The sequence below is a fragment of the Pimephales promelas genome, chromosome 7, assembly GCF_988280905.1.
Source record: "Pimephales promelas chromosome 7, fPimPro1.hap1.1, whole genome shotgun sequence".
Lineage (NCBI taxonomy): Eukaryota > Metazoa > Chordata > Actinopteri > Cypriniformes > Leuciscidae > Pimephales > Pimephales promelas.
Window position 1 is genome coordinate 11872934 of NC_142775.1, and position 25030 is coordinate 11897963.

The 25030-nt window shown below is 37.2% G+C and overlaps 1 protein-coding gene across 1 annotated transcript in view; it reads right to left on the reverse strand.

Annotated features, from left to right (window-relative positions):
• Positions 1-22694, reverse strand: part of col18a1a (collagen type XVIII alpha 1 chain a) — a 151335-nt gene extending 128641 nt beyond the window's left edge. The window contains exons 1-2 of the mRNA XM_089133060.1: positions 22540-22694; positions 22381-22451 (exon numbers count right to left, since the gene is read on the reverse strand). Coding sequence (XP_088989186.1) covers positions 22381-22451; positions 22540-22550 — 82 coding nt within the window. The 5' untranslated portion in view covers positions 22551-22694. The remainder of the gene's footprint in view (positions 1-22380; positions 22452-22539) is intronic.
• Between the last annotated feature and the right edge of the window lie 2336 nt (positions 22695-25030).

Below are 25030 nucleotides of genomic sequence, written 5' to 3' on the forward strand. Positions count from 1 at the left end.
AAGACCGCTTCCTGAAATGGATTAAGTGATTAAACAATGCATTACGAGATTGCATTCTTGAGGGAGGTTACACTTAAAGCTGTATTCGATTTTGGCCCTAAAATGGTATTGTTGAAGGCAGCATGATTATCTAGCAGTGCAACACCTGTATTAAACAAAGACTTTGCTCAACTGTGTTTTATCTTTCATCAAAAAACCACAAAAGGAAAAGCATATTTGTTACATGGGAATGAAAAGTATGTGTTTGGTGCACCAGAACAGATTATCTCAGAGGTTTTTAAATGAGTGGAGCTCAGCTGATCCTCTAAGGAGACGCAAACAAACCTGCTATTGTCACTTTCAGAGGGGTGCACTTAATACACCTAATCCCTGGCACCTGACAAGGTGAGGCCACACAGCAATGCCGCCGCAAAAGTCCAATGACAAGCAGAGGAAAGGTTTTAAGCTTTTGTTTCAATGGTAAATGTCAACTGAACTGGGCTAACAAGAACATACACAAAACCATTGACTTTAGAAGCCTGTTAGTTTAGAATCAAATGCTCTGTGACTGCAAGTCAAATGTACAGTGGTATGAATAAGTTTTGGCACCCATGCTAAAGTTGCCTAAAAAGAGGAATAAAAATAATCTTTTGGATATTGATCTTATGCCTTAATTAGAAAAATGAGGAAAAGTCCAACCTTTAAGGACACCAATTTTCTTTGTGAATGAATAATGTATCATAAATAAATAAATGTTTTTCCTTAAAATACAGGGTGCATAAGTCAGGGCACCCCTATGTTAAATTCCCATAGAGTCAGGCAGATTTTTATTTTTAAAAGCCAGTTATTTCATGGATCCAGGATAATATGCATCCTGATAAAGTTCCCTTGGCCTTTGGAATTAAAATATCCCCACATCATCACACACCTTCCACCACACCTAAAGATTGGCATGGGGTACTTTCCATAAGATCATCTTTCAATGCAAATCAAACCAGCTATTAGGCTAACTGAAGTAAAACCATGCCAATCTCTAGGTGTGGTGGAAGGTGTGTGATGATGTGGGGATATTTTAATTCCAAAGGCCAACGGAACTTTATCAGGATGCATATTATCCTGGATCCATGAAATAACTGGCTTTTAAAAATAAAAATCTGCCTGACTCTATGGGAATTTAACATAGGCGTGCCCTGACTTATGCACCCTGTATTTTAAGGAAAAACATTTATTTATTTATGATACATTATTCATTCACAAAGAAAATTGGTGTCCTTAAAGGTTGGACTTTTCCTCATTTTTCTAATTAAGGCATTAAGATCAATATCCAAAAGATGATTTTTTATTCCTCTTTTTAGGCAACTTTAGCATGGGTGCCAAAACTTATTCATACCACTGTATGACTCTTATGAACTGGTTCTTTCAACTGAATCTGTAAAAAAGCCCTACAAATCAGTTTATGAAGTTAGTTCACTTAAGGCCAATTCACACTGCACGTCAGGTTTTGTCGGATTAGTGTTACCTCTGTCTGCCTCTGTTGGCGTTGGTCAGCGGTTTTGCTGAATCTTCGTTTGTCGGGTCAAGGAATGTCTGAGAAATGACGTACTGTAATCCGATGATTGTCTATGTTGGTCGCGTCTGTCGGTGCAGTGTGAATTGGCCTTAAGTGAACTAAACTTCAAATGTACAAATCTAAGTGAACCAATAACTTTTACTGTTTTAAGCTTGTGAGACTTAAAAGGGTCCTCTTAACCCAGTGAACTTGTAAAAATTGGAATCTGTTACTGTTTCTTGGTGTTGCTTCATTTTAAGATCTCTAGAGTCTGTCAGTGCCTGTTCACATTCCTGTAAGTAGTCATATCTAATGAAATAGGGGCCCACAGCTTCACTTTTCTGTGGGCATCCACTGACACCCGAACCAGACATCCAGCATTCTTGGCATTCCCCTGTCAATCAGTGAGTAAAACTGATTTGACTTATCACCACAACATTGCAATGATAGAGCCAAAGATCAACAACCCCATGGTGATCACAAAGCAATTAACTTTTTCCATAGGGTGATGTTAAACATAATGTAATATACACTCACCGGCCACTTTATTAGGTACCCCATGCTAGTAACGGGTTGGACCCCCTTTTGCCTTTAGAACTGCCTCAATTCTTCGTGGCATAGATTCAACAAGGTGCTGGAAGCATTCCTCAGGGAGTTTGGTCCATATTGACATGATGGCATCACACAGTTGCCGCAGATTTGTCGGCTGCACATCCATGATGCGAATCTCCCGTTCCACCACATCCCAAAGATGCTCTATTGGATTGAGATCTGGTGACTGTGGAGGCCATTTGAGTACAGCGAACTCATTGTCATGTTCAAGAAACCAGTCTGAGATGATTCCAGCTTTATGACATGGCGCATTATCCTGCTGGAAGTAGCCATCAGAAGTTGGGTACATTGTGGTCATAAAGGGATGGACATGGTCAGCAACAATACTCAGGTAGGCTGTGTGCTCAATTGGTACCAAGGGGCCCAAAGAGTGCCAAGAAAATATTCCCCACACCATGACACCACCACCACCAGCCTGAACCGTTGATACAAGGCAGGATGGATCCATGCTTTCATGTTGTAGACGCCAAATTCTGACCCTACCATCCGAATGTCGCAGCAGAAATCGAGACTCATCAGACCAGGCAACGTTTTTCCAATCTTCTATTGTCCAATTTCGATGAGCTTGTGCAAATTGTAGCCTCAGTTTCCTGTTCTTAGCTGAAAGGAGTGGCACCCGGTGTGGTCTTCTGCTGCTGTAGCCCATCTGCCTCAAAGTTCGACGTACTGTGCGTTCAGAGATGCTCTTCTGCCCACCTTGGTTGTAACGGGTGGTTATTTGAGTCACTGTTGCCCTTCTATCAGCTCGAACCAGTCTGGCCATTCTCCTCTGACCTCTGGCATCAACAAGGCATTTCCGCCCACAGAACTGCCGCTCACTGGATGTTTTTTCTTTTTCGGACCATTCTCTGTAAACCCTAGAGATGGTTGTGCGTGAAAATCCCAGTAGATTAGCAGTTTCTGAAATACTCAGACCAGCCCTTCTGGCACCAACAATCATGCCACGTTCAAAGTCACTCAAATCACCTTTCTTCCCCATACTGATGCTCGGTTTGAACTGCAGGAGATTGTCTTGACCATGTCTACATGCCTAAATGCACTGAGTTGCCGCCATGTGATTGGCTGCTTAGAAATTAAGTGTTAACGAGCAGTTGGACAGGTGTACCTAATAAAGTGGCCGGTGAGTGTAGGATGTATAATGAATCATTTACAGTAATAGAATCTCTACACTCCATCTACAAGTGATATAAATGATGTGGTCTGGCAATGGTTTGCAGCAAACATTTTTTAGGTTTTTTTAGATTTGCTATGGTAACATTACCACAGATTTGGGACGCAGCCTAATGAAAATTGGCTAATGCGCAATATAACACATTTTCATGCAATATAAACAATGTCTTCACTACAGAGAAGGTGGTGAATATAGAAAACAGATTTTTTTTTCAGACTGAGCAACTGCTCTTATTTAGGGAGGTCCCCGGGTTTTGAAGCAAATACTGGATTAGTAATCATGATTCTGAGTCGTTTAATCCTCACACCTTTGGTGTCTTACTTATTTGAAGGGTCCCAAAGCCACAAAGTGAGAACTCCTATGTAATGACAAGCTTTTGGTTAGAGGCACAGCATACAAATTATAAAACCCTCTTTGTTGTTTATTTTAAGCCATAATTTGGAGTTGGATTTAGTTAGAGTCTCTCTTAAAGTTAGAATCAAGTTAAAAGTTAAAAGTAAAGTTGATATGGATGTTAGTGAAGACATAACACAAGGTAAGGCATTTAAGCTGTAATTTTTGTCTTCAAATAATCAGGCCACCATTTTAGAGCCATTTTACAAAAGATCATGTTTATATCTAGTATTACCATCCAATTCCAGTGATCCATTCACAAGCTGTCAGATGGGTCTCTTATTGTGTGACTACAATTATCAACTACTGTGAATTAAGAATTATTACCTTTGTACATTTAACTCATGCCAAAATCTTTGTTTATATACACTATACAGGTCTTCTGTGTTCGAGCTTCCCACGGACGCTGTACTTCGTAACACTGGATATACAATTTATATTTGATTATGTTCCTGAAAATGACGATCGTAATTTAGCTCTCTGTGCTGCGCATTTTACGGAAGACAGCTTCCAGAATCTCCACAAGTTCAATGCCGGATTCAACAAGAAACTGTTACTAAAACATGAAGCAGTTCCAACTTTAAAACCAGAGGCAGTAGTTGTTGGGCCACAACCAGTAAATAGGCTCAGACTTCATCATTTTAAATGTATTTGCATGTATAATTCCAGATGTAGCCTTGTGTTTTATTTTTTTTCAAATGCCAGCGCTGGCTTTATAGCCACGTACAAACATTATGGACCTGAATTTTGTATAAGTACTAATGTTGTGAATGTATTTTTCATGTATATATGTTTTATGACGTTACTTTCGATTTGATAAAGAACGTAAACTTGCCAACGCTGTTTGAGTATAACATTAGTAGCCAGTCAGTTGCTATTGTTGCCAGTCAGATGCTATTGTGTAAAACAAACGTGTATAAAGTTAAAAGATGTAGCAAATTATCATTCAGAAACATTTAGTAAGAGCAGTGTGTGGTGAGGTTCTGTTTGACACTTTTCATCACGGCTTTCTCATCGCGTTTTTTAACCTTCCGGACAACGTGAGCGCCAGTTTAGCCAATCACAACACACCGGGCCAAACTATGAGCCCACTGCCTGTTTCTGAGGGAGTGGTTTCATAGACTCAACCGCTAGGAAGTCAACCGCTCGTTCGAGGACAGAGGAGAGCGCGGCTGACAATAAATGTGAAGTTTATGAAAAATAAGACTTTTAAAAAAAGAAAAACCACGAGTACATGTTATATTGCACCCCATAAACACAATCATAAAAAAGAAAAAAAGCAGTCAAACCCCCCTTTAACGGAATGCATAGCTGACATAAAAAATTGGATGACTAGTAATTTCCTACTATTAAATTCTGAAAAAACAGAGATTCTAATTATTGGACAAAAAACTTCCACACGTAACAGCCTAGAATACTGTCTAACACTTGATGTGCTGCTCTGTTTAGGAACCTGGGTGTGCTCTTTGATACCAATCTCTCATTTGAAAGTCACGTGTCTAGTATCTGTAGAACCGCATTTTTCCATCTTAAAAATATATCTAAATTACGCCATATGATCTCAATGACAAATGTGAAACAATCAGTTCATGCGTTCATGACATCAATGCTAGATTATTGTAATGCTCTACTGGGTGGCTGCCCTGCACGCTTAATAAACAAATCAGCTAGTCCAAAACGCAGCCGTTCGAGTTCTTACAGGAAGTATGACCATATTAGCCCGGTTCTGTCAGCCCTGCATTGGCTTCCTATTAAACATTGCATAAATTTTAAAATATTTCTGATTACTTACAAAGCACTAAATGGTTTAGCTCCCCAGTATTTGAGCGAGCTCTTAACGCATTATAGTCCTTCACGTCTATTGCGATCTCAAAACTCTGGCCAACTGGTAACACCTAGAATATCTAAATCGACGGCAGGAGGGAGATCCTTTTCCTATTTAGCACCAAAACTCTGGAACAATCTTCCTAACATTGTCCGGGAAGCAGACACAATCCGTCAGTTCAAATCTAGACTAAAAACACATCACTTTGGCCTAGCTTAACACACTATAGACTTAATTCAAAATTAGGATGCATAGATTAGATCAGCCGGAACCGGGAACACGTCCCGTAAATCCTGATGTACTTGGCACATCATAAGAAGGATGGCGTCTACGCTAATATTAGTTTCTCTGTTTATCCCGAGGGACCCTCTATGGTGGACCTGCGCCTGAACTCATCCTTAAGTGCCGGCCTCATCGACACGACAGCCATCGCCACTGATCCTCAACATCTCGTCTCCAATCCGGCGTGATTACTTCGACTTCCAAACAGATGGAAATGGACAAATACTCTTAATGTTCCGATCTAATTTGTCTTGCTTTGTAATGCTACCCGAATCACACTGTTCCTTCGTTGGCCAGAGGAGAAGTGGCCCCTGACTGAGCCTGGGTTTCTCCCAAGGTTTTTTTCTCCATTCAATCACCTGATGGAGTTTTGGTTCCTTGCCGCTGTTGCCTTGGCTTTTGGCTTGCTTAGTTGGGGACATTTAATATTCAACAATATTATTGATGTGTGTTGTATTATTTTCATGTTATCACTGTGAAGCTGCTTTGATACAATCTATACTGTAAAAAGTGCTATCTAAATAAAGGGGGCTTGACTTGACTTGACACTGAAGATTTGAATAATGATGCTGACAATTTAGCTTTTCCATTGGTGATGAGCCTAAAATACTTTTTTCAAGAACATTTATTATCAACCCTAAACATTTGAACAGTAGTGTATATCTCACCTGTCCAAGCAGGTGTCCCTCTTAGCCTACTTATGACACTGTATCTTGCATGAATGATTACCACCCATAATTTTGCTCAGGTCAAAGCATTGCATTCTCATTCTGCTGCTGTTGCCACGCTCATGAATCACCAGCAAAGATGCGTACAGATAGTGTTTTCCAGAGCTGCTGGAACAGGGATTTGTTAAATAGCAATACTGTCCAGACCCAGTATATGCTACACTTTGTATGCTACAGAAAATGACTAAACCAAACTCTGGTTATCATCTTAGTTTTAAAACGGCTTCACTCACTGATACAAAACAAGAGTGAACTTAAAGAGAAATGGAGCTTGCTTGGCACACAGAGCTACTATCTAGAAATGCAGGGTACTGCTTCATGGTGTCTTCACCAAAAACCCCCGATAATATGCAAACCGTACAGCTTCAAAACATATTCTTTGAAAGCACATCTCAAAGCTAGCATGAAATTCCACAGCATGGGGAATGAAACGGTCCCGACTTCAAACTTAATCCCTGTTGTTTAGTGACTGACTGTTAAAGAAAGCTAATACTTAAGGATTAGCGGACAGAATGTGACCTTTTTGCTTGTTTGTAAGAATGACTTGCCGATGAAACAGAACTACGAAGTAAACTTACCTCTACACGCTCATATGTAACCATAACCTACCCTTCTTTAGTCGACATGTTAATCCTGTGTAATGAAGTAAGAAATAATCTAAGGGGTGACGTCTTGCCTCAAGCAACATCACAAGCTTTAGATTCAACAGGACCGCTGAGCATGACAAAGGGGTCCTTCATCATTCGAGGCCGTGCCTGTCCCGCAATTAGTGACAGGCAGGCTGAAAAGAGACCGGCGGTCGCATTGTTTTCCGTGAGACTATTTCCAAGAGAGGGTCTAAGATTTCCAGCCACTCGACTCGAGATAATAAAGGGCAAAGGAATGATAATCTGAGGGAAAAATCTCTCTGAGAACTGTGGTGGCACTTGCCTCAGGAGAGCACTCATTAACTGAATGTGTTTTTGTAGGCATGGTAAATGTGCCCCAACAGCTGGAGACATGAGACTCATAGCCAATGACTCTACATCTGAAAATCCTAAGCTAGATAAAATCATGACATCAGTCAGCACCAGGTACCAACATGGACCTGACCCAACTAGTCTCTATTTCAATGGGACTAAACTCAGACTGACCTGGATTCCAGTGGAGATAAGACTGATCACTAGTTAGGCCATGTGCATTGTGGGAATCATGAGGAATTTAATGATTCCAGTTCTGATCTTCCCATTGCCACTTCATGAGTACAGTTCCGCTGTTAATTTTTCGAGGAAGCATCAAATAATCTTAAATATACACTATCTTACAAAAGTTTTGTTTACAATTTCTTTATGTTTCGAGAGAGTTTTTTATGCTTACCAAGGTTGTATTTATTTGATCAAAAATATAGTAAAAACTATAATATTACTACAAGTTAAACAACTGTGTATCACACGAAATACGTTCTGAGGAAACTATTTTGCAAATCGTAATTACGTTACATGCCAACATATAAGCAGTGCTATTACGTTTGTCCTTAACGTAATACTATTACAGTGCCATTACGTTTTTCCTGAACATAATACATCCAAGCAGGTTTCTTTACTATTTATGCATAATCGTGGCATTAAAATTTTGACTCTTTTGCATTCAACTGTCATATCAATTAAGTTTTCCTTCGCATTTATTAATATAATCGTTACTCATAAATATATAAAAAGCATTTTCTCCAATAAAACACAACATACCGATACATTCACAAAAGACATACATTTGATTAGCTTGATGTAAACCAAATCCTAGAATCCATACGTTGTTTGCAAGAAACAGATCCAAATCCAGCCTTTTATCCAGTGATCTTCATCTTCATTTCTCAGCAGCGACCGCAAACGTCAAATCCGCGCTGGTGATGATTAATTCAAATTCAAATAATGCGCCTTCAAGAAGCGTTACGACATGTTTTACGGCAGTGATATCAAACGCTCATTGGCTCTCGCCTGCTTCGTCACAGATTGCGACATGCCGTGTTTCAGTCGGTGTAGTACATTCACATTTGAAATGGAGAAGAGCGCGCGCCTTCAGACAGAGAGCGAACCGAAATCAGATTAACATTTTGGATTAACGTTAATAACTTTAATTCTGATCTGTACCTCATACACAACTACAATAATACTGCCAGAGGACTGCGACTGCAACGCATCATCATGTGAACGACTTTTGGTAATGTTAATAATAAATAAATAAATTATTGTGAAATGTATCTGTCTGTTATGTTTTTTTTTCTTAATTGTGTTACCTACGTAGTTTTAAGGAATGGTTATGGTTAGGTTTAGGGATAGGAGTGGGATTAGTGGCTCAAAATATATTTTAATGCTAAAACTCATTTAACTACACATCTGTCCATTACGTTTGATCCTTTTTATATTCTGTATAAAATAAATATGTTTTTTGGAGTAGGATTAAGGGGTCTTGTTACATTTATCTTTAAAAGTGAAAGTATACAGATATCGTTATGATATGAAACATATGTAAATAGTTAACGTTTTGTAGCTGTAAAAACGTAATAAGGTTACGTTTAAATGTTGCAAATACGTCCATATTATACGTTTTAGCATCTATCCAAACGTACAAAAACGTACGTTACATATCTTTGAAAATAACGTATTAAATCTACGAATTAACAATGAGACATATTAGGTTAAGGACCAACGTAATAGCACTGCTTATATGTTGGCATGTAACGTAATTGCGATTTGCAAAATAGTTTCCTCAGAACGTATTTCGTGTGATACAGGGTTGAAGTTAAACCTGTAAAGCTGTATGCATTTTAAAACGTAATTTTCAAACATACAACCAGGGTCATTGTTGCATAATGGAATTATAAACCTAGAGCACTTCAATGAACCATGTTCATTCTCTTCACTTAGTTATTGTATAGCAAAGCAGCTAGGGAAATTTCAGCCAAAAAGCCTGTAACAAGAGAGTCAACTGTTGACTCGTCCAGAATGATGGCCCTCCCTCGCTTGTTGTGTGGATAACTTTATAGCTTTGTAAAGGAATGGACTGGCAAATCTTTCACTGCTCTCTAAATGTTCTAACTACCCCACAATTGGCTTAATTCCCTTCCCTTTTTGTGAATGTCTCAAAGAATGGCACTGTGCCATCTGGCCTACATTACAGAGAAGAATAGATGACTTCCTTCACTGTTTCGGTTCCATCTCAGAGACAGGACAGTTGTGGCCTCCGAGAATGCTGAGCAAAGTGATGCTTTGGCTTTTGTGCAGATACAAGTCCATGCAATTAAAAAAAAACACTCCCATGTGCAAACTACTTAGAACTTCCACCCCCTGCAGTCTGTTTTTATTTAGCAAATTAGATGCATCCTTATGGATCTCAATAAACTGTTCCAGCATGCATGGAGACATTGGGATTGTTCACCCTAAAATCCTCACATCGTTTACCCATTGGACTGTTTTTGTTTTTGTTTTTTCTGTAGAAAACAAAACATGAACACTGTGTTCCATACTCTTTTCTTTGCAATTACAAGGAATGGGAACTGAGGCTTTCAATCTTCAAGAAAAGAAATGAAACAAAAGCCACAAAAGAATCATAAAAGAGGTTCATGACTCGTTCACTGGTATATTTCAGGTACTGTGAGGTAATACAATAACTTTGTGTGAGGATCCAACCACACAGATAAAAAAAAATGATTTAATATTTGGGTAATATTTGTTAGAGATTCATATTTTTATTCAACAAGGATAAATTAAAGGAGTAGTTCAGTTTTGAAAAAAACTTTTGCTGATAATTTACTCACCCCCATGTCATCCAAGATGTCCATCTTTCTTCAGTCGAAAAGAAATTAACATTTTTGATGAAAACCTTCAAGCATTTTTATCAATTTAATGCACTTCAGTGGGAACCAAACGGTTCAAGGTCCAAATGACACTTTCAGTACAAACTGCAAACTGTTCAAAGGGCTTTAAACGATTCCAGACGATGAATGAGAGTCTTATCAAGCAAAACAATCGTGCATTTAATAAATAAATAACAAAGATTAAGTTTTATCTTAAAGCTCAAATGCTCGCCTTGCTCTTTTCTGTGATGCACGTTTGTGACTCTCCTGTTCGAACTCGTTCATCAAAATGAACGAATCTTTTTCTGAGTCATTTAGTTCATTCAACGAATGAAACGAACGAATTGACTCGGGAAAAGATTTATTGATTTTGATGTCAACAGTTCGAACAGGAGAGTCACGAACGTGCATCACAGAACAGAGCAAGGCGAGCATTTGAGCTTATAAAACTTAAACTTTGTTATTTATTTATTAAATGAGCGATTGTTTCGCTTGATAAGACCCTTATTCATCGTCTGGAATTGTTTAAATACCTTTGAATAGTTTGCAGTCTGCACTGAAAGTGTCTTTTGGACCTTGAACCGTTTGGTTCCCACTGAAGTTCGTTATATGGAGAAAAATGCTGGAATGTTTTCATCAAAAACCTTACTTTCTTTTTGACCGAAGAAAGAATGACATGGACATCTTGGATGACATGGGGGTGAGTAAATTATCAGCAAAAGTTTTTTGAAAAGTGAACTAATCCTTGAAATTGGTAAAGGCTTTCACATTGTTACAAACAAAAAGTATAATTTAAATAAATTATGTTCTGTCTTTCCATCAAAGAATCTGGAAAAAAAATACAGTACTGACATGTTTGTTTGAGTCATATTTTTCTATGAATCATTGATCTGGTTCACTGGGTTCATACGAGTACATCGGCACAGAAAAGGTGAAGATTTGCACTGTCCATTTCTCACACAAAGCTTTTGTGTAACTTGGAATATAGCACACTCGCTATGGGAACCATAAATGTACCTTTCTATTTATTGTGTGCCCTTTTCTTAAGCTTGAATGCTTTAGTTCCCATTCACTGTACTGCTTGTAAAGGAAAAAAAACAAACAGCATGTTCAGAAATTCTCCTGCTGTGTTCCACAAAAGAAAGAAACAATAAAAACTTTAGTTTATGGTTCAATTCTCACAAATAACTAGTTGCTTACTTATTAGCATGCCTAATACTAGGATACTGGCTGCGTATTAGTACTTATAAAGCACATATTAATGCCTTATTCTGCATGACCATACTCTACATCTTATCCAATACATAACATAATATTAATAACTTAAAATAACTTGCTCAGACCCTCAACTTAAAGGGTTAGTTCACCCAAAAATGAAAATTAAGTCATTAATTACTCACCCCCATGCTGTACCAACCCCGTAAGACCTTCGTTCGTCTTCGGAACACAAATGAAGATATTTTTGATTAAATTTGAGAGCTGTATCACTACCACATGACTGCCTAAGGGACTGGCTCTTGACGGCCCAGAAAGTCAATGAAGAAAATGTTTAAATATTCCATGTGACTACAGTGGCTCAACTATAAGTTTATCGAGCGACGAGAATACTTTTTGTGCGAAAAACAAACAAAAATAACGACTTTATTCGACTATTCCTTTTCTTCCTTGTTGGCCTGAAACGAGACTTCAATACGATTTCCACGACGCATGCGCGAGAATTGCGATCTCCTTCAACTACTAGTCTCGTTTCAGGCCAACAAGGAAGAAAAGGAATAGTCGAATAAAGTCGTTATTTTTGTTTGTTTTTTCGCACAAAAAGTATTCTCGTCGCTTGATAAACTTATAGTTGAGCCACTGTAGTCACATGGAATATTTAAACATTTTCTTCATTGACTTTCTGGGCCGTCAAGAGCCAGTCCCTTAGGCAGCCTATGTGGTAGTTATACAGCTCTCAAATTTAATCAAAAAATATCTTCATTTGTGTTCCGAAGACGAACAAAAGGTCTTACGGGGTTGGTACAGCATGGGGGTGAGTAATTAATGACTTAATTTTCATTTTTGGGTGAACTAACCCTTTAAGTGTGAAAATGAGTGTGTGTAAATGATGGCAATTTTCGGGGTGAACAATCCATTTAATTCCCTCAAGTCTTCAAATAAAGAATCATCCTCTCAAATAAACTAAACTAAACCCACACACCCCTGACTCACCACTCTTGAAATCAGAGAAGGCAAGAATGGTCACAGCACAATATTTGCTCTATCCCAGCATGCCTCAACATGCCTCTAGCTGTCAAGGCAAAGAAGAGAGCCGCACTAGCAGTGAGAACCGAGAGGATCCTTGAATGCCATTTCATGTGACCTCCTATAGAAAAAGGTGTTGCTATAGAAAAAAGGGGTTTTTGCACCTGCCTCAAGAGGGCCTTTAGAGTTTTAAGTCTCGTTGCATTCTTTCCCTGACAACTAAAGAGCACGAATAATAGCGTCTCCCATATCTGACCTCAGCCCCCATTCCCAGAACTCTCAGGAGAGACAGAATTGGTTAAAGGACCTCCGCAAATCTGTGTTTTGTTCTCAAGCCCACTGCCCTTGATGGTAATCTCCCCTGCCCAGGGGACAGACGTCTTTCACAGCATTGGGGAGAAAAATTTATGTGGGGTGAAACAAGAGAAATGTCTGTGGACACTGTTGTTAGTGGAAGAATGAATGAAAGAAGGGAATTTTATAGGGCTGGGTATTGACACACATTTCACAATTCGATTCGATTTACAAGCTTTTACAATAAGCTTCAATATTGATTATTTTGAGTATCAGTTAAATGGACGTAATTTGAAATGTGAGACTTTATTTAGTATCAGTACTTACAAAGCACAGAGATTAATGTGATTTATTGGATGGGATGCATGCTACAATGTTCCATCCATTCATCAAATGAAAACAGGATGACTATTCGATGACTATTAGATTTAAGAATCGATATCGGTTTGTAAAAATGAGAATCGATCAATAACGAGAAATCATCAATTTCAAACATCATTAAAAACATAAAGGAAATAGAGAGTGAACAGCAGTAAAAACCCTATTTTAAAAACAGACAATCTACTAAAAAGATCTGAAAGGACCCATATGATCACAAGAACCCCTAAAATTCACAAGCACATAGAGCAGAAATAGATGCTGAACTGCCTGGAGTGTCTAAAGGTATCAGTTCACTGGCCTTTGCCCTAATAGTCTTGTGTGGTGTACAGTGGTGGTCATTCAAATCCCACTTTCATTCATGAGAATAAAGGCGCTGGTATGGATTTCGTGGGATGTTGTATTTGGTTTCATCCAGCCCTGCGTTCAGTAGACTGTTACTTGGGACATGTAAACACTTCTTAAGCTGGTGGGAGGATAAAGTGCCAGGTAACGGGATCTTGCTTCTCACACAGGGGCCAAACTACACTTTGTGCCTGACAAATCTACACCCGAGGAACCATTTTCCTATTGGCAGGCCATCATTATTGACAAATTGTCAAGATCTAATGACTAGATGACTATCTGTACAAGCATATTTTCTACATCTCCAATTAGAAAACATGTCGGAGCAAGAAAAAAGTGATAGTTAGGGTGTGCGACATTTTCAGTATTTAGTATTTATTCACTGTTATTTTAGTGGATATATAAATCAAGTATATTTCAAAAGTTTAATGCGATTTATTTAGCCATTAAATGTCTAAATTATGAGTGCATTAACACAGATCAATACTGGAAGATAAAAAATGAGTACTGAAAATGTAATAAAATGGCTTAATTGAGCTTTTTCATTTTTGTACAGTATATTTCAAAGAATAAGTTCATTTGGAAATTGATTATTTTTAACTACATTTAACAGTAATTGAGTTTTAACATTTCAAATGCAACAATGGCTCATTGGTTAAGATATTAAATGTGTGAAAAAAATTCAAAAGGCTGAAATACGTATATTGTGACTATTTTTTAAAGCTATAGCGCCCTAGTTATTTTAGTGGATATTTACTTGCATATGAAATACTTACACAATCACGTCTGCATGCCAGAAAATTCGCACTAAATCACCATCTAAATGCTCACCTTGGAAGTTAAAATGATTTGCTTGCAGGCAAAACAAAAACAAGTTCAGCTCTCATCTATTCCAGTTACACATAATAATTGTTATAGAGAACAATTATTCAAAACAGTACTCGTGTGCCAGCTATCATTTAGAAGACATAAAAAGACAAATGACTGTAATTAGAGACATATAAGAAGATCATATTATCATATCATATTTTCAGTTGGCTTTTTTATAACAATATTTTTTTTTTGGGGGGGGGGGGGGGGGTACTGTACAATCAGATTCATATATGTTTATAAATACAGTATATAATGTTTTTTTTATGTTCACCAAGGCTGCATTTGATCAAAATACATAATAAACAGTTTTAAAATGTTTTAAAACCTAATTTATTCCCAATGGCAATTTATTCCTAATGGATTCCTGAAGCTGAATTTTCAGCAGCCATTATTTCAATCTTCAGTGTCACATGATACTTCAGAAATCATTCCAATATTCTGATTTGCTGCTGAAGAAACATTTCTTATTTGTATCCTTGTTCGTCAATGGTTGTACAGTTTAATATTTTTGTGGAAACCGTGATTACGTTTTTTCCAGGATTCTCTGATGAATAGAAAGTTCAAAAAGAACAGCATTTATTTTAAGTATACTTTGTTTTGTATCAAAGTAATTTTTTTACTATCACTTTTAATTAATTTAATGCATCCTTACTGAATAAAAGTACTAATTTAATAATACAAATAACAATCTCCCAAACATCCTTCATCCTGGCTCACAAGCGGCAGTCCAAAAAATCCATTCTGTCCGCCTCAGATCCAATGAGGTGCAACTGTACACAGATGACAACAGACAGTAATAAAGATAACGTGCAGTTGTCCCCAACCCCACCCGTCTGTCCCTCCTTATCAACACAATCTTCTTCCACAACAGCTGCAAAAGCAAGACACTATCGTCAAAACCCAAATAGGAAGTCAATCCATCATCTCTTACACAAAACACCTTACAATAAAAGAACACACAGTGTCTATATCCGCATAATGCAATTTCGGCAAAAGTCAACTTTTTCTATTTGCCTTTAACGCCTTTAAACCACAGTAGCCTTTTTGGGGGATTTTGAGATTTGTACAGAACCCTGGCCTGTCATTTGTCAAATAACGCCATAGAAGTAAACTGCCACCACGATTACAGGTGAAGGGAGCGAAAAAAGTAAGGGTTTCAACATTGGCAGGAAAGACTTTTAGCCATGATGTGGACGATTAGCCAAGATGATGGTAGGTTGCGGGCCATAAAGAGTATTATAAATCGTCCTTTCATGACCCAAGAGCTGTAATTATGGTTTTCCTATTGGTTTTTGGCACTAACGCACAGTGTGAGACCAAGAGGTTCAGACACCAAGGACTGACGCTACTCGGTAAAAAAACAAACAATACAAACAACAGCTGTTAGCCTTTACAGCAATAACCCTCAAAACGAAAAGGACATGCTACAGCAAATTCAGATCAAAGCTTTTGGAGAATAAATATCTATGAGTACATTAGTACGTGTTTGCTAATATTTTCTGCAATTCAATTGTGGTTTGAAGCTTTGAAGATCACTAAATCGCCACTTAGAATGGACCTAATTGTCTCGGGAAGATATCATTTAGACAGAGCTGCGTTTATGGCACTGGACCAGAATGAGAGACCTTTCAGCTTTGACCTTGTGAATAGCCACAGCGCACACCTGCTTTTATTGAGAGGACAAAAATGCACTGGAACAGCTGATAGCTCATTGTGCCAAGCAAACAAAGAGCTAATCTAACTTTGTGACCATTAAAGTTTAAGAAACTCATTGAAATATTATTGAAGCTTGTTTCCGACACTGAATAAAAAAAAAAGAAAAAAATAATTGCGACTTTTTATCTCACAATTGCGAGATATGAAGTCAGAATTGCAAGATATAAAGACAGAATTGAGTGATATAAAATCGCAATTCTGAGAAAAAATAACAGAAGTGTGACTTTTTATCTCACAATTCTGACTTTTTTTCTCACAATTGCGAGTTTACATCTCGCAATTCTGACTTTATATCTCGCAATTCTGACTTTATAACACATAATTGCGAGTTTATAAGTCAAAATTCTGACATCTTTTCTCAGAATTGTGAGATATAAACACGCAATTGCGAGTTATCGGGCCAATTCTAAGGGGAAAAAAAGACTAACTTTCCCCCTAACTTTATATCTCGCAATTCTGACTTTATATCTCGCAATTCTGACTTTATATCACCCAATTCTGACTTTATATCTCGCAATTCTGAATTTATATCACCCAATTCTGACTTTATATCTCGCAATTCTGACTTTATATCTCGCAATTCTGACTTTATATCACCCAATTCTGACTTTATATCACCCAATTCTGACTTTATATCTCGCAATTCTGACTTTATATCACCCAATTCTGACTTTATATCTCGCAATTCTGAATTTATATCACCCAATTCTGACTTAATATCTCGCAATTCTAACTTTATATCATGCAATTCTGACTTTATATCTTACAATTCTGACTTTATATCTCACAATTCTGACTTTACATCTCACAATTGTGAGAAAAAAAAGTCAGAATTGTGAGATAAAAAGTCGCAATTACCTTTTTTATTTGTTATTCTGTGGCAGAAACAAGCTTCCATAGTGACCCAGCTTACTAAAAACATGACCGGCAGGTCTTCAACCCTATACAACTGTGATTGCTTAAGTTCATGGTAATTTCTAGGGATAATGTGTATAATAAAACTAATTGGGCTCAGAATTAAATGCATCAAACAAAACAGCACCCTACAGACTGAATGATTCACCTGCAGCAATTACAACACTCCCGATCTCATCAACTCTAAATCTCGGACATTACAAATGCTATTAGAATGCACATCCTTTAAGCCCCCCAACTATTGTGTGGTAAAGTAAAAATGACAAGCATTAAGCAGAAACATATGTTCTCATTCCTGTCACTGAATGTTAGCTATACCCTCTGTTCCTGCAGGATTAATGTGAATAGATTACGACACAAGTGCTGTAAAACACAGATGTGTCGCATCTCAGTTCCCATTCATCAGTGCGGTCCCCACCCTTTTAGCTGGCATGTTGGGAGTATCACATCTCCAAAACATGCATAAGCACATCTAAGCCACTATTTGGTCATTTTGGGCTCACTGGTTAATAAAAGTACCCACTTGGTTGGTTAACAGAAAAGAGTCGATTTTGACCCATACTGCCCAACCCTACTTTACTATAAAATGAATTGCCTTGAAGACACATCAGTTTTAGGTAACTTTGCCAGATTGTTCCACACAATAAAGTCCAAGCCTGTGTTGCATATGTAGCCTACTTCGGTTTCAAATACAGTATTGTGAGGCAAAAAGCCACTTTCAGCACAGCAGGCAAACCCACTACATGAACTTTCAATCTTCCGTTTATATTTTGAATGTCAAGGTGTGAGATATGCCTCATTGCATTTACTGTAGGTCATTGCTGGGTCAAATTGACTAACTAAACACATTCCCCATAAAAAAGGACAACATGATTGCTGCATGATGAGACAGAGGTAATATATTATGCGTGCTTTCCATGTATATGCACAGTTTTTGTTTACTTTTGTATTATAAACAATTTTGTTAGTGTGGGGGGTCACCACTTCATTTTCTTAAAAAAAATCAAAACCAGTTGAGAACCACCGATATAGAGAGAATTTTCCCATGAACTGTTGATTTGTAATCAATGTTATGAAAACATTGCATGAAGTATGCATTACGGATGTAAACCACAAACAACAAATAAAGTTTGGGATGCTTCAATTGAATTTTTGATAGTGGAGAAGTGTAAAATGAGAGTTATTATTCTGCTTGACAACTTCAAAAATCCTTTGACTCACCGGTTATATCACAATACCTCTAAGATTAATGATAAATCCAGACTCTTTGTACTGATGGGGTACATGAGAAGTGCACAAACACTCTTTCTCACTCACTGACCCTCTCACACACACATACTTTAGCCATCTCTTGATCCCAGGGGCTCCCATTCTCACAAAGTGGGTTAAATACAGCCCATTTAGCTCACAGGATAATGCCTTCTCCACTGCTCCCCTTGAAAAGAGTTTCAAGGGTGGGTTAAAGAAAAATTCAATTCACATCTCTGCATCAACACTTCTCAGAAGGAGAAACGAGTCTACTATAAGTGAATCTGTTTATTGACTGGAAAATCTGTGGATTACTGAAACCAAAGGAGTTGCTGAGCCAGGACAGGGCTTGAGAACATCCATTTCCACTTTTTTAATCTTTTCTAAATGAATTGTAACACAAAAATAAAAATGTCCAAGCTGCCGTCTAGACAAAAAAAAGTGGATGGTGCTTATAACCGCCTAACTCAAAAAAAAATAATAATAAAAAGCAACCACAAAAGTATCCAAGTCTGAAAATAATAACAAAATATGGAACTATAAGATTTTAAGTTCATTAAACTGGAAAAAGTGAGATAATACAATGAAGGAGATTGATTTAAGCATCAGAAACTCAAAACATTATGTTATCTGAACTACACAAATTATTTAAGTTGATTTGACAAAAGAAAAAATGTTGTGATGTAATTACAAATCATGGTTCCACTTTATTTCGATAGTCCACTTTAGACATTCTACTAACTCTAGTATTCTCCAACCCCGTAAGACCTTCGTTCATCTTCGGAACACAAATTAAGATATTTAAGATATTAAGATCGCTCCTGCATACAGTCCATAGGCTTCTTGAGGGACTGGCTCTTGCTGTCCTCGAAAAGTCATTAAAGACATCGTTAAAATAGTCCAAGTGACTACAGGGGCTCAATCTTAAGTTTATCAAACGACGAGAACACTTTTGTGCGCAAAAAAACAACAAAAATAACGACTTTATTTCAACTATTCGTTTATTTCTCCCTCTGCGCGAGTCAGGTTACTAGTTTAATAGCGTAAGCTTCTGTTATTGTACGTCACACGCATCACACACACATGACCAGCGTCGGCCAATAGTGAGCCTACGTGTGATGTAGCTCTACGCAATCACACTACGTTAACTGACTTACAGGCTCATGGAGAAGGAAGTGAATAGTTGAAATAAAGTCGTTATTTTTGTTGTTTTTTTGCGCACAAAAGTGTTCTCGTCATTTGATAAACTTAAGATTGAGCCCCTGTAGTCACTTGGACTATTTTAACGATGTCTTTAATGACTTTTCGGGGACAGCAAGAGCCAGTACCTCAAGAATGCAGGAGTGATCTTAATATCTTAAATATCTTAATTTGTGTTCCGAAGATGAACGAAGGTCTTACGGGGTTGAAACAACATGAGGGTGAGGAAATACTGACAGAATTTTCATTTTTGGGTGAACTAACCCTTTAAGCAGATAGTGTACTGACATTTAGTTGGCATGTAACTGCAAAGTTACTTATAGTTAGTAGAATGTCTAAAGTGGACTATCAAAATAAAGTGTTACCTAAATCATGAAAACATTTTTTTACAGTGAAGAATGCTGTCGCTAACTAAAACGTTACGCTTCACATGCCGATCACGTCAAACATTTCGTAGATCATCTGTGTAAAGAGTAGATGAAAACTCAATGACTTTGTTGTAATGATTACATTTAATCTGTGTCATGGAAATGAAGGCATTCCATTTGTTTTAAAATATGATTAGCGAATAGTGCCTGTGGCTTTTCAAAGGACTCGGTGAAACATGTTAAGGCAGTTAACATAAATCTAGCATCAGAACTTTCATTTAAAGTCATCATGTCATATCATGTTAAATCCACCCTTTTTAACCTCACCAACAATAAATTACTTCATAATGGAAATGCCACACAAAGTTGACGCTATTTTCTGAAGCTAAAGTAACTGCTGAGATCATCAATCCAACAAGAAACAGATGAGATCTTTACGTAATAAAGTAAAGTTAAGAAGCATGAGTAATCAAAGAGTTCTTTTGTCCAAAGTCTCAAAATAAATCAACAAGTGTTAGGTCATCAATACATACATTGATGAACCCATAAATTCATTTTCATTACTGACTACCATCACAACAGTGTTTTAAAAGTGCTACCATCTAACTTTCCTTTTCTTTTTGCCAAATATTACCTTTGTTTATAGAACTTTAAAACCAAAATCACATTTACAATCGAGTTTGCCACTTAAAAAGCTGGTCTAAAGTACTGCACACAGAGAAAAGGTCATGGAGGTTATTCAATCTCCAGCTTTCCCTGAGCACGAAGAAAGCTTTGTTTTGGGGAAACGCGTATTGTTATTTGCAACCACAGAGTTCTCAACAGGACGTTCCTGCCTCCCATCGCTTAGGCATTCATAAACAGCAGGTGGGAAGCCTTGTTTGCTGTGATTTTTAATGCAGAATTTCGCTCAGCGATTAAATATCCCGGTGGGGCGTCCTTTTACAGCTGTTCTCCTCCGGCCTGCTGTGCAGCCTCAGGCCACGATCAGTCAAAGAGCGACAAATTGATGGCATGACAAAAGAAAAGTCCACCATGAGGCAAGAAAGTAGTCTCCACTCTGACAGTCCCAGCACAAAGTCAGGCACTTATATACAAAGTGAAACTGATCTGTGAGTATTAAAAATGAAGTGCAGCTCTCTCCCAACAAGGTAACATTTTATAATAACTTTCATTAATAAAACTCAACTGAAAAAGTGAACTGAGGTTTAATGATTTGTATATAACATTTGTAAGCATTTCAATTACATTAAATTGATCTGTTATTCATGATATAATGTTTAATTAGTTCATTAGTAAACATTAACAAGCACATTCTCTCATACTTCTAGCTACGTGAATATATTAACTAATGATCCGTTAATCATTATATAACGTTTGTTAATGATTTATTAATGAAAGTTGTTATAAAGTGTTACCCTCAACAATACTACATCGCCATAAAACAATCAAACAGACATATAGAGTCCCACAGTGAACACTTGATCTCTCTAACCCTGGCACATCAAGAATTTACTACCTCCCATAAATCTATAAACACAACCAGGCAAGCAAATCTTCATGGTATATGTTATTTGAGATGCAACCCTCAAAAATGCAAATGGTACACCCACAAACTTTGATGCAAGTTTGTCAATTATCCCTCTATAATGTGATGACAGTGATCTCTGTTAATCAAATATTTATAAAGAGGTTCTCAGTTTCTTAGATCTCTCGGTTTCATTCCAGCCTAACATGACAGCTGTGCATTTTCTTAATTAAATGGTCTGCAACTGAAGTCATGGCAGAACGATACACATGGGAAGAGACATAACTTCCGAAACTACTGTATGGTGTAGGCAGATCCCACACACCACCACAGAAACTTTAAACAAGACCAGGCTAATGCTAACACAAAATTACTGAGAAAGACACCAGATGGAGTAAAAGTTGGCGTCAGAACTTTATAAAAAAAAAATAAAAACACACTCCAAACCTGTCAAAATATTTTGATAATATGTACATCACTTAAGTTTTGAAGATTAAAAAAAAATATGAACAACTATTTTACAAAAATATAGTTAAAAAAGTAAATAAGTTTAAAGAAAATGCAACTGGTGGCAAAAATAAATCCTTACTGTTGAACTAGATAGATAGATAGATAGATAGATAGATAGATAGATAGATAGATAGATAGATAGATAGATAGATAGATAGATAGATAGATAGATAGATAGATAGATAGATAGATAGATAGATAGATAGATAGATAGATAGATAGATAGATAGATAGATAGATAGATAGATAGATAGATAGATAGATAGATAGATAGATAGATAGATAGATTTTTTATGCGGTTTATTTTGTTGTCTATATGTCTCGTCGACTTTTCAACAAGTCTAACACACACATGTGCCAGTGGTCCAGCTCGCATCTGTGTAACTTACTCACCTCTCCTCTGCGATGCAGCCGGTGACAGAGCAATGAACACACAGATCAACCGCTCCAGAAACAACAGACACCTGCAACGACACATTTGCTTAGTTTTTTTCTCCCCATCTTCACCATTTACCCTCTAAAAAGATTCTAAAGTGCATTTCTAACTTATACCTTCTAGCCATTTCAGTTTTTAAAACTGATCTGTTCAGACAGCTACATGGAATCCTGGTTGGAAGGTGGATGAAAGTTTCCCGCTTTAGAATGAGAGCAACCCCGCCAGTGCAACAGCTGATGAGAGTGATCCGAGAGACCACTGATGAACGAAACGGAGAGAGAGGACAGCGGCACACGAACACCTCTGGGTCCTAAAGCCTACCGATACAACCCACCTGACCCCTTTGACGCTTTTTTTTCTGTCTTGTTTTCTTGTAATCATTTTTTTTAACTTTTCTCTTGACTTTATAGCAATTTTAGCAGAAAGTTGTTTTCTTAACAACTCAACTTTTTTGTTATATTGAAAGGCCTAACCAACAGGGTTCTTGAGGCATCAATAAATCCTTTAGGTTTTTTTTTCCTGGTCTAGAAGTGTACAAATTGAATATATTTTTTTAATTGAATATTGCAGCTCCATGGATGAGCGATTAGATCAGATTTCTTTTCTTGAGAGAAAAAAAATTAAAAGACAACACTTGAATTATTTTTTTAACCAAGTAATTACAAAATTAAAAATTTTAAATTCTAATGAAAAAATGTTTTAAGTGATATACAGTGATTAAAGGAGAACTCTCGCGCAAAATGAACCTTTGGTCTAATAAAACATTGGTAGGCCTACCTAGTCAACCGTTCTCTTGAAATTTGTTTTCATGATAATCGAATGTAAAGAGTTTTATCTCTAAAACTGTTTAGCGTATAATGCTAGTATATGGGGGCATATAATAAGTAAAAAGAAATCGCTAGTTAATACCACTAGCAAGGCTCAAAATAGCCCCACACTAACACTTAACATAAGGGTCCCAACATGCAAAACAAAGCATTGAGAACTTTGTAAGTGTACAGACCGTTTAACAAGAAGATACTTTATAAAGACAGTCTACTTCTGTACACTTACAAAGTTCTCAATGCTTCATTTTGCATGCAGGACCCTCATTATGTTACTGTGTTAGTGTGGGGCTATTTTGAGCCTTGTTAGTGGTATTAACTAGCGATTTCTTTTTACTTAATAAATGCACCCATTAACTAGCGTTATACGCTAATCAGTTTTTTGATATTAAACTACAAAATACATTTGATTATCATGAAAACATCTCAGAGAACGGTTAACTAGGTACCAAAGTTTTATTAGACCAAAGGTTCATTTTGCGCCGGAGTTCTCCTTTAACTCTGGTTAATTAAAAATTCCTTGTAAAAAAAACTATTGGTGTTTTGTATTTTGCAGGGCTCCAGACTGCGACCAAATGGTCGCATTTTGCGACCAAAAATTGAGAGTGTGCGACTGAATTTTACATCCAGTCGCACATGTGCGACCAGTAAATTTGCCACACGTTAAACGCATGGTAAAGCGTGGAAGAGGCGCGTCAATGAATCCGTGACAAGAATAGCGCGCGTAAACGTTTGTGGGAAGGAGACGGAAACAAATATCACAAACTGATGTGCGTCTGAGCAATCAGCGATCTATCGACTCTTTAGTCGTTAGCAACGAATGCAAACAAAATGAAAGTGGAACGAAAATACGCCACTCATGTATGATTAGGACCGTGGAGCTGCAGCAGCGATCCGAACCATTGACAAAATAAAGCCCCGAACTTGCCAGTCGCGGGCCGATCTCGCTCACGCAACACTGTTACTAGGAGAGCCAGTGAAGAAATCAATTGAATTCGCCTCAGAATTAATAACATTAACACCACGAGATCCAGTGAGAAACACTCCGATTCGGCGCAGGTTTCTGTTATAAACCATATCAGATCAAACAGCGCTGACCTGGAAACCAGGAAAAACACTTATAGAAGGCTTTCAGTCCACAAATCAGCCTAAAAGAACCATGAATTTAGGCAAGTTAACTCTTACCATAAATATGATAATGTGTAAGTAGCCTACTACACATCCTTTCCCAGCACTTCAATAATATCATATATAAATGTTTTATTTTTTTGTATTTTTTATGTGATTACCAACACATTTTTTGTTCATCCTTTAAAGATTGTCCTTAAACGAACAATTTTAAGATGTTGGAAAACTCTTATTTAAACACTTAAAATAATAATTATAATACCATTGTAAACAGTAGGATGTTTATTGGCTATTTTCACTCCATATACATATTTTCACTACTTTTATTAATTAATTTTAAGACATTATAGATGATAAAAACTAAAGTTAATTTCATCTACACCCTAAATTAAGCTTAGTGATTTATTGTTAGCCCCAGTGCTACCAGATTATTATTTTTTTTATAGAACTGTGAGTTCTCATTTGAGGTGATGCTGCCCTCAACTTTGGGTCTGGAGCCCTGTGAAGTTAAAATAAAACAGCATATCATAATGTTAAGTCTATTTATTATTAAAGAATTTGTCAGTATTACAGTTATTTTGTGGGAAATTTGAATAATTGCATTGCAAGCTTATTTAAGGTGTGCCCCTAAATTTTTTGCTTGCGCTCCTAAAAT